The following is an 11315-nucleotide window of genomic DNA, read 5'->3' as shown; positions in this document are numbered from 1 at the left end:
TGGGACCAACACTTTATATGTTGCATTTATATTCTTGTTCAGTATACATAGACTGAAAAAAACCTGCAATACCACAGCTATCCCTTGGTGGCAAAGAGGTTTCATTATCTGGCTGTAGATCTGAAAATTACAGGTACAGACCTCTCATGTGCAGATTGTAAAACAAATATGGTTGTGTTTATATGATTAAATGCTGTTCAAGTGTCCTATGAATGAAATTAAATACTGTTTGTTTATCTCACCTTGTACATGGCCTACAATATAAGCCTCAAATGTGAGTTTTCATTAAATCAGGAGAGAAACATAATGGGTATGTATTCCAGTGTGCTTAAAGGAACTAGAAATGTGAATGCTGAGAATGTTCTGCTAATATTAGGTAAAATGTAATTATTTAAACAGTTTCTCCGGCTCAAACTGCATATCAGCCATAGAGATAGATAGAGGACTAATCTTTACAGTGCCTTCGGAAAGTATTCAGAGACCTTCACTTTTTCCACATTTTGTTACGTTACAGCCTTATTCTAAAATAGATTAAATTGTTTTTTCCCCTCATCAATCTACACACAATACCCCATAATGACAAAGCAAAAACAGGTTTTTAGACATTTTTGCAAATGTATTACACATACAAAACATAAATATCACATTTACATAAGTATTCAAACCTTTTACTCAGTACTTTGTTGAAGCACCTTTGGCAGCGATTACAGCCTCGAGTCTTCTTGGGTATGACACTACAAGCTTGGCACACTTCTCCCATTCTTCTCTGCAGATCCTCTCAAGCTCTGTCAGGTTGGATGCAGAGCGTCGCTGCACAGCTATTTTCAGGTCTCTCCAGAGATGTTTGATTGGGTTCAAGTCCGGGCACTGGCTGGGCCACTCAAGGACATTCAGAGACTTGTCCCGAAGCCACTCCTGCATTGTCTTGGCTGTGTGCTTAGGGTTGTTGTCCTGTTGGACGGTGAACCTTCACCCCAGTCTGATGTCCTGAGCGCTCTGGAGCAGGTTTTCATCAAGGATCTCTCTGTACTTTGCTCCGTTCATCGTTCCCTCGATCCTGACTAGTCTCCCAGTCCCTGCCACTGAAAAACATCCCCACAGCATGATGCTGCCCACCATGCTTCACTGTAGGGATGGTGCCAGGTTTTCTCCAGACGTGACGCTTGGCATTCAGGCAAAGAGTTCAATCTTGGTTTCATCAGACCAGAGAATCTTGTTTCTCATGGTCTGAAAGTTCTTTAGGTGCCTTTTAGCAAACTCCAAGCGGGCTGTCATGTGCCTTTTACTGAGGAGTCGCTTCCGTCTGGCCGCTACCATAAAGGCCTGATTGGTGGAGTGCTGCAGAGATGGTTGTCCTTCTGGAAGGTTCTCCCATCTCCACAGAGGAACTCTGGAGCTCTGTCAGAGTGACCATCGTGTTCATGGTCACCTCCCTGACCAAGGCCCTTCTCCCCCGGTTGCTCTGTTTGGCCGGGCAGCCAGCTGTGAGTCTTGGTGGTTCCAAACCTCTTCCATTTAAGAATGATGGAGGCCACTGTGTTCTTGGGGACCTTTAATGCTGCAGAAATGTGTTGGTACCCTTCCCCAGACCTGTGCCTCGACACAATCCTGTCTCTGAGCTTTACGGACAATTCCTTTGACATCATGGCTTGGTTTTTGCTCTGACATGCACTGTCAACTGTGGGACCTTATATAGACAGGTGTGTACATTTCCAAAGCATGTCCAATCAATTGAATTTACCACAGGTGGACTCCAATCAAGTTGTAGAAACACCTGAGCTCAATTTCGAGTCTCATATTAGCAAAAAATTATAAAAGCCTGTTTTCGCTTTATCATTATGGAGTATTGTGATGAGGAAAAATATTAATTTAATCCATTTTAGAATAAGGCTTTAACGTAACAAAATGTGGAAAAAGTCAAGGGGTCTGAATACTTTCCGAATGCACTGTATTGTAACTGAGAATGTTTTATGTCATATTCAGTATCTGATCTTTATAATTCACCAATTAAATATGGTATTCCCCAAGGCTCTTTTCTAGGACCGTTTTCAGTATTGGGGTGAAAAATTATATTCTGCTGGCTGATGTTTTGATTGGTTAGTACATAAATAGACTGAGTAAATATAATCAAATTAGTTGCTTGTCATACACTCAATATAATAGAACCATCTCTATGGAGTGGTTACATGTTGACACATATAATAATCCCATTTGATCCATGTGATTATCCCATGATTATTTCATAGTTCCATGTGATCCCATTTAAACTATGATATATTTAAAGGGTAACAGGACAAGTTATTGGAGCAGTTTCTCTCTGTCAAGCAAGAAGACATTTCATGGACACAAGTTTCTTTATTTCTTTCACACCTCAGAAGTCTGATAATGTACAGATATTATCTGGATCTTTTTTTATTTTTAAGAATAATAGTTTGATGGAGGATGTGAATTTGTTTTGTTAAAACGATTGTGTTTAGTCTGAGCCTACACAGAATCAAAAAAATTCAGACTCGCATTCATTCACATCCATACACCCTCAAGCCTTGTAAGGACTAAGAATTGCTGCATTGACCAGAGAAAGAAAATGAACAATGGAGAACTCAACGCAAGTCAAGTTATTTTACCTATTTGGCTTACAAGAGACATTTAACAACAAATCATTATATTTTATCTTGTCTCTTATCACATACCTTCTCATCATCACTGTGAATCTGACTCTGATCATAACAATCATTCAGGAGAAAGGCCTCCATGAGCCCATGTATATCTTTCTGTGTAGTCTATGTGTTAATGGGTTGTACGGAACCACTGGTTTCTACCCCAAGTTCTTACTGGACCTTCAGTCAGATGTTCAGGTGATATCTTATGGTGGATGTTTGATTCAAGCCTATGTAATATACACATCTGTCATGTGTGAAATTTCTATTCTTACAGTGATGTCTTATGACAGGTACGTGGCAATATGCAGACCATTACTATATCATACCATTGTGACATCTTTAACTGTTAGAAAGTTACTCTTATTTTCTTGGTGTGATCCTTTGTTTATAGCACTCATAACACTTCGTTTAACAGTCAGAATTCCTTTGTGTGGATCTCGCATTGATAAAATCTTCTGTGACAATCCTTCTATACTGAAGCATTCATGTTTACCCATTACCATCAATCGGATTTGGAGCCTTTTTACAATAGTGGTTCAAGTTTTACAGGTACTTTTCATTGCCTTTTCTTACTGTTAGATTGTAAGGACTTGTGTAAATTCAGCTGAGGGAAAGATTAAGTTCACAAAGACATGTGTGCCACATTTATTGACAATTGTTATTTTCATCATAGTGACCCTGTTTGACAATTTGCAAGGGTGGAATAGTAATGTTAATATTACTCTAAATATGCGTAATGCAATGGCTGTACAATTCCTTGTTATACCCCCTATCTTAAACCCTGTCATATATGGACTTAACCTCCTGCAAATTTGAATGGCAGGTATTACAAAGTGTAATACACATAAAATCATTGATATGAAATGTTAGTTACATGATGTTACCCAACAGGGAGACTTCCTGATATCAGAACAAAAATCTAAGTAAAACCTGCCAAAACTGCCACACTTGGTTCTTCACAATGTGGGCACAAGGCATACATCTGTACGATCAATAGTGGAAGTGTTGAATTATATTGTGTTAATATCTGTTTGCCCTGCTATGTATGATGATGTCATATTGCTGAGTATACCTTTAAGCGATAGGAAATACCCAAAATACAAAATGAACTGTAGGTGGATAAGGAAATATAAGCCATGTTGCAAGTTTAAATGGTCCCTCATTTCTTGATATCTATCGCCCTCTTCTGGGAAAGTGATTTACAAATATTCCAAGAGTAGAGTAATTGTAGCACACTTCCTGAGCAGGAAATGCCTGAATGTGTCCCAAATGTCACCCTATTCCCTATATAGTGCAGTACCTTTGACCAGAGCCAAAGTAGTGCACTATAAAAGGAATAGGGTGCAATTGATAGCATAAATATGTTACTCCTTATGCAGTTAAGAACTTTCTAAAGAAGAACGACAATATGCAAAGCTACTCTTTCAATACATATGGTCCTTCACTGGGTGCTTTATTCTTAATACTCTCAGAAAATAAAGGATGTCAATGACGCTTGTGGTTATAGTACATTAAAAGTATTGTTTTCTGTTAGGTTATTGAGTTGTGATAACGTATCTGTGCTTATAACCAGGTATCTCTCAAAATAAATGGATATTCACAACCACTTTGGAAGGCAATTCATTGTTTCATTGGTACAATAACAATCAGTGGTGTAAAGTACTCAAGTAAATATACTTGATTTTTGGGTATCTGTACTTTACTTTACTATTTCTATTTTTGACAACTTTTACTTTTACTTCACTACATTCCTAAAGAAAAGTATGTACTTTTTACTCCATACATTTTCCCAGACACCCAAAAGTACTTGTAACATTTTGAATGCTTAGCAGGACAGGAAAATGGTCTAATTCACACACATATCAAGAGAACATCCCTGGTCATCCCTACTGCCTCTGATCTGGCAGACTCACTGAACACATGCTTAGTTTGTAAATGATGTCTGAGTGTTGGAGCGTGCCTCTGGCTATCCGTAAATTATAAGAACAAGAAAATGGTGCCATATGGTTTGCTTAATATAAGGAATTTGAAATGATTTTTACAGTTACTTTTGATACTTAAGTATATTTTAGCAATTACATTTACTTTTGATACTTAAGTATATTTAAAACCAAATACTTTTAGACTTTTACTCAAGTAGTATTTTACTGGGTGACTTTCACTTTTACTTGAGTCATTTTCTATTAAGGTATCTTTGCTTTTACTGAAGTATGACAATTGGGTACTTTTACCACCACTGATAACAATAACATGTAACTACAAAGTATGGTTGAATGTAGGCTACACATTTGGAGTGACAGAAATGGCATCAACAAGATATAATAAATACTGAACAGAAATATCACATTCTGAATTTCCATTTAATTTAATCCTACATTTACATTTTTATCCAAGGTTAACATACATTCTATATTCATATTCTGACAAAAGGATTGCCTATATTCATATTCTGACAATTCAAAATGATGTATTTTTACTGTCTTATGGTGGTATGAATGATTGTTTTTGCTATGTGTTTTTGCAATGACACCTAAGTTGGTGTCATTGCAAAAATAATAATTTATACCACTGAGCAGCTGTTGGTAGAGAGGTGATTATAAATCTTGGTTACACTTTACATAAATCTTTCCTTTAAGGGGGTTGTTAAAGGTTTTTAAGTTTTATAGACTTAGTTAATATGTAGTCTGTAAATCAAATTATAACCCACTTATAACTCTGGGTTAGCCTACTGTTGAGCACTTTGTCACAAATGTTTATGTAAAAAGGGCTATATAGTTATGATTGATTTATTGACCGACTGTCACGGTTTCGGCCGAGGCTGCCTCTCTCCCTTGTTCGGGCAGGCTTCGGCGTTCGTCGTCTCCGGAATTCTAGCTGCCACCGCTAGATGTTTTATGTTCGTTTGCTTTTGTCTGTTTGTTTACACACCTGTTTCTGTTTTGACGTAATTAGTGTCCTATAAGTTTCTCGTTGTGTTTGTCTAGTGTTGTGTGTGATTGTTTCGTGTCAGGTGTTTGTGCGTAACCTGTGTTGTCGGTACGCCAGTTCTATTAGCTTCCTCCTCGGTTGAGGAGAGTTTTTGCGCTCTGTGTTTGTGCGCTCGTGTGTGACGCCTGTGTGCGTCTGTTTGGCCTCAGGCCGCCTTTTGGATTATTTTGCTCAAGTAAAGTCTTGTTGGACTGTACATCTGCTTCTGCGCCTGATTCCACACCACACCATTTCAACACCCGTGACAGAATCACACACCGCAACAATGGAATCAGCAGGAGCCGTAGCAGCCCAGACGAGACTGGAAGCCCAGGTTCGGGACCAGCAAGAGCAGCTCCTGCAGATGGGGACCGCCCTGCAGGAGGTGATTACCACACTCCGAGGCTGGGGTTCGCCTCCACCGCCGCCCGCCCTGCCAGCACCATCGGCCAGCCCGCCCATTCCAGCGCCGGAACCTCGAGGAGTCCGACTATCTCTCCCGAGGGCCTACGACGGGACCGCGGCTGGGTGTCAGGGATTCCTGCTCCAGGTAGAGCTATACCTGGCCACCGTGCACCCGGCACCTTCAGGGCATGAGAGCGTGTCCGCCCTGATCTCCTGCCTGGCCGGAAAAGCGTTGGAGTGGGCCAACGCGGAGTGGAGGAAGATCGACGCCACGACGATTACGTACACCGAGTTCTCCCGCCGCTTCAGGGCGGTGTTTGACCATCCCCCGGAGGGGAAAGCGGCGGGGGAGCGTCTGGTCTTCCTCCGGCAGGGGAGGAGAAGTGCCCTGGAATTCGCGCTCGAATTCCGTACTCTAGCGGCAGATGCAGGGTGGAGTGATCGGGCCCTCATCGATCTATACCGATGCAGCCTACGAGAGGACGTCCGTCGGGAGCTGGCTTGTAGGGACACCAGCCTCACTTTCGACCAGCTGGTTGATATGTCCATCAGGCTGGATACCTTGCTGGCTACCCGCGGACGTCCTGCGGAGGGTCCGTCCATTCCACCCTCCAGCGTCTCCGAGCCTTGTCCTATGGAGCTCGGGGGCGCTGGCGCTAGAGAGAGGAGGAGTCGGCAGGCTAGGGGGTCCATCCACTGCACCAACTGTGGTCGGGGAGGACACACCGCGGCTAGGTGCTGGGGATGGCCTCCTAGGGGAGATGACGACAGGTCCCGCACTGGGGATTCCCACCAGGTGAGTAGGCGCCCCACTCACCCAGAGCTCACTGTTGCCCATTTTTGTATGCCTGTACGTTTTCCACAGGTAGCACCTCATTCCCAGCATAAGGCGCTGGTAGATTCAGGCGCAGCTGGGAATTTTATTGATAAAAAGTTTTGTTTAGCGTTAGGGATTCCCCTCATTCCTGTTGATGTTCCTTTTCCCGTTCACGCCCTAGATAGTCGTCCGTTGGGTACGGGCTTAATCAGGGAGGTCACGGCGCCACTTAGGATGTGTGCGCAGGGGGATCATCAGGAGATGATTCAGCTGTTCCTGATTGACTCTCCTGCGTATCCGGTGGTGCTGGGCATGCCCTGGTTGAGCACCCAGAACCCAGCGATTTCGTGGCAGGAGAGGGCTCTGATGGAGTGGTCTGCTCAGTGTGTGGGTAGGTGTTTGGGCGTTTCCGTAGGGGCTACCTCGGTGGAGAGTCCAAACCAGGTGCCCGCATTGCACGTTCCACCTGAGTATGGGGATTTGGCTATTGCGTTTAGTAAGGCGAGGGCGACGCGGTTGCCACCCCATAGGCAGGGGGATTGTGCGATAAACCTCCAGGCAGGAGCTGCGCTCCCACGGAGCCATGTGTATCCTCTGTCTCAGGAGGAGAAGAAAGCTATGGAGATTTACATAGACGAATCGCTGAGACAAGGATACATACGGCCGTCCACTTCCCCCGCGTCATCGAGTTTCTTTTTCGTGAAGAAAATGGATGGTGGTTTGCGTCCGTGCATCGATTACCGTGGTCTCAATCAGATTACGGTGAAGTATAGTTATCCACTCCCGCTGATTGCGACCATGACTGAGTCGTTGCATGGGGCGCGTTTCTTCACGAAATTAGATCTCAGGAGCGCGTACAACTTGGTGCGCATCAGGGAGGGTGATGAATGGAAAACAGCCTTTAGTACCACCTCGGGCCATTACGAGTATCTGGTCATGCCATACGGGTTGATGAACGCTCCATCAGTTTTCCAATCATTTGTGGATGAGATCTTCAGGGACATGCAGGGGCAGGGGGTGGTGGTGTACATTGATGACATTCTCGTGTACTCACCTACCCGTGTCGAGCATGTGGCCCTGGTGCGCAGGGTGTTGCGGAGGCTGGTGGAGCACGACCTGTATGTGAAGGCAGAGAAGTGTCTGTTTTTCCAGGAGTCGGTCTCCTTTTTGGGTTATCAGTTGTCTGCGTCAGGGGTGAAGATGGAGGTAGACCGGGTGTCGGCCGTGCGTAATTGGCAAACACCAACCACTGTGAAGGAGGTGCAGCAGTTTTTGGGGTTTGCAAATTACTACAGGAGGTTTATCCGGGGTTTTGGACAGGTGGCAGCTCCCATCACGTCTCTGTTGAAGGGGGGTCCGGTGCGTCTGCAGTGGTCAGCCGAGGCGGACAGGGCGTTTGGGCGGCTGAAGGACCTGTTTACCTCGGCCCCGGTGCTGGCGCATCCGGATCCCTCTTTGCCGTTCCAAGTAGAGGTGGACGCGTCGGAGGCCGGTTTAGGAGCCGTGCTTTCACAACGGTCTGGCGCGCCACCTAAACTCCGCCCCTGTGCTTTTTATTCTAAGAAGCTCAGTCCGGCGGAGCGGAACTATGACGTAGGGGACAGGGAGCTGTTAGCCGTGGTACAGGCTCTAAAGGTGTGGAGGCACTGGCTTGAGGGGGCTCAACACCCTTTCCTCATTTTGACGGACCACCGTAACCTGGAGTACATCCGGGCGGCGAGGAGGCTGAACCCTCGCCAGGCAAGATGGAGTATGTTCTTGACCAGGTTTACTTTTAAGATCACGTACATCCCTGGTTCACAGAATGGCAAGGCAGATGCGCTGTCTCGGCGGTATGACGCGGAGGAGAGGTCCGTGGAGCCCACTCCCATACTGCCTGAGTCGTGTCTGGTGGCACCGGTAGTGTGGGAGGTCGATGCTGAACTCGAGCGGGCGTTACGCACCGACCCTAGTCCACCACAGTGCCCGGAGGGTCGGAAGTACGTTCCGCTCGAGGTTCGGGATCGATTGATCTATTGGGCTCACACGTCACCCTCCTCTGGACATCCGGGTATCGGCCGGACAGTGCACTGTCTTAGTGCCAAGTACTGGTGGCCCACGTTGGCAAGGGATGTGAGGGTTTATGTTTCCTCCTGCTCGGTGTGCGCCCAGTGTAAGGCGCCTAGACATCTACCTAGGGGTAAGTTGCTACCCCTGCCCGTTCCACAACGACCATGGTCCCACCTATCAGTGGACTTTATAACAGACCTTCCCCTCTCTCAAGGGAATACTACCATCCTGGTCGTTGTGGACCGGTTCTCTAAGGCCTGTCGTTTGCTCCCCATGCCGGGTCTTCCTACGGCCCTGCAAACTGCCGAGGCACTGTTTACCCATGTGTTCCGGCACTACGGGGTACCCGAGGACATTGTGGCTGATCGGGGTCCCCAATTCACCTCCAGAGTCTGGAGAGCGTTTATGGAGCGGTTGGGGGTCTCGGTGAGCCTCACCTCGGGTTACCACCCGGAGAGCAATGGGCAGGTGGAACAGCGTAAACCAGGATGTGGGTAGGTTTCTCAGAACATACTGCCAGGACCGGCCGGAGGAGTGGTCAAGGTACGTTCCCTGGGCCGAGATGGCCCAGAATTCCCTACGCCATTCCTCCACTAACCTAACTCCATTTCAATGTGTGTTAGGTTACCAGCCGGTTCTGGCACCCTGGCAGCAGAGCCAGATCGAGGCTCCTGCGGTGGATGAGTGGGCGCGGCGCTCGGAGGAGACTTGGAACGCTGCACACGTCCACCTGCAGCGGGCCCTCCGACGTCAGAAGGCGAGCGCTGATCTCCACCGCAGTGAGGCACCGGTGTACGCACCTGGTGATCGAGTCTGGCTCTCTACCAGAAACCTGCCCCTCCGCCTGCCCTGTCGGAAACTGGGTCGGCGGTTTGTAGGGCCATTTAAAGTCCTGAGAAGGTTGAACGAGGTATGTTATAGATTACAGCTACCTGTGGAGTATAAGTGTATTAACCCCTCGTTCCATGTGTCCCTTCTCAGGCCGGTGGTAGCGGGCCCACTCCAAGAAGATGAGATCTTGGAGACTCCTCCGCCCCCGTTGGACATCGAGGGGGCACCGGCGTACTCCGTAAGATCCATCTTGGATTCGAGACGTCGGATGGGGGTCTCCAGTATCTAGTGGAGTGGGAGGGGTACGGTCCGGAGGAGCGGTGCTGGGTGCCGAGGAGAGACGTGTTGGACCCGTCGCTCCTGACGGAGTTCCATCGGAGGCATCCGACGCGCCCTGCGCCGCGTCCCCCTGGTCGTCCCCGAGGCCGGAGTCGGCGCACGTCTGGAGCCGCGCGTCAAGGGGGGGGTACTGTCACGGTTTCGGCCGAGGCTGCCTCTCTCCCTTGTTCAGGCAGGCTTCGGCGTTCGTCGTCTCCGGAATTCTAGCTGCCACCGCTAGATGTTTTATGTTCGTTTGCTTTTGTCTGTTTGTTTACACACCTGTTTCTGTTTTGACGTAATTAGTGTCCTATAAGTTTCTCGTTGTGTTTGTCTAGTGTTGTGTGTGATTGTTTCGTGTCAGGTGTTTGTGCGTAACCTGTGTTGTCGGTACGCCAGTTCTATTAGCTTCCTCCTCGGTTGAGGAGAGTTTTTGCGCTCTGTGTTTGTGCGCTCGTGTGTGACGCCTGTGTGCGTCTGTTTGGCCTCAGGCCGCCTTTTGGATTATTTTGCTCAAGTAAAGTCTTGTTGGACTGTACATCTGCTTCTGCGCCTGATTCCACACCACACCATTTCAACACCCGTGACACCGACTTCCTGACTAATTGATTGGTTGATTGATATGTTGGTGTGTGTCCTGCTTCAGAGTGAGAATAGCACAGAGCTGTTTGAGACCCTGGGTCTGGAATGGGAGATCGACGTGGGTGCGGAGAGGTGGCAGAGTGGTTTGCCCCCAGGCCCGTAGAGAAGAGCCTCCTTACCATCTCAGGTGAGGTAAGATGAACCATACACACAGAGAATCGCACACACTGCCCTCTGCTGAAATATCAGTACTGTTTATTTTTTACTGTAATATCTTTATTAGAGTTATTACTGTAATTTAGTTGTGTAACACAGACATGACTGACTATATATGGGATAATGATGAGGTCAGTACACCTGGGCACTCTGCCCCTCTTACAGGGCCACTCTCACAGTCTCACTGGGCACCACTGCCCCTCGTTACACTTGCATGCAGGGCAGGTGCTGAACGTTTTTTTAAAAGGGCACCCCCGTAAGTAACCTACTGGCGATATTCATTTCAAATTCACTGCCCGCGCCGGTGGGTAGCTAACTCGTGCATGCAATGAGGACGAGTGCTGCAACGCACTGCTGCGCTCGCGGTGGCAGAAGGGTGGGGAGGGGACTTTTTTATTGTTTTAAGAGTTTATGAAATTATATAATTTGATAGAAAATTAGTTGTATTTAAAGTTACAAGAGAGTAAATG

The 11315-nt window shown here is 46.8% G+C and overlaps 1 protein-coding gene across 1 annotated transcript; it reads left to right on the top strand.

The window, feature by feature from the left end:
* Window positions 1-2591: 2591 nt before the first annotated feature.
* On the top strand, window positions 2592-10792 carry LOC121568494 (olfactory receptor 2J2-like). The gene is made up of 2 exons (XM_045220946.1): window positions 2592-3209; window positions 10694-10792. The coding sequence occupies exons 1-2, from the start codon at window positions 2592-2594 to the stop codon at window positions 10790-10792; spliced, it is 717 nt and encodes a 238-aa protein (XP_045076881.1).
* The last annotated feature ends 523 nt before the right edge of the window (window positions 10793-11315 follow it).

This window comes from Coregonus clupeaformis, chromosome 6, assembly GCF_020615455.1.
Source record: "Coregonus clupeaformis isolate EN_2021a chromosome 6, ASM2061545v1, whole genome shotgun sequence".
Taxonomy (NCBI): domain Eukaryota; kingdom Metazoa; phylum Chordata; class Actinopteri; order Salmoniformes; family Salmonidae; genus Coregonus; species Coregonus clupeaformis.
The sequence above is the reverse complement of the archived record's forward strand: the minus strand, read 5'-3'. Positions and strand labels throughout refer to the sequence as shown.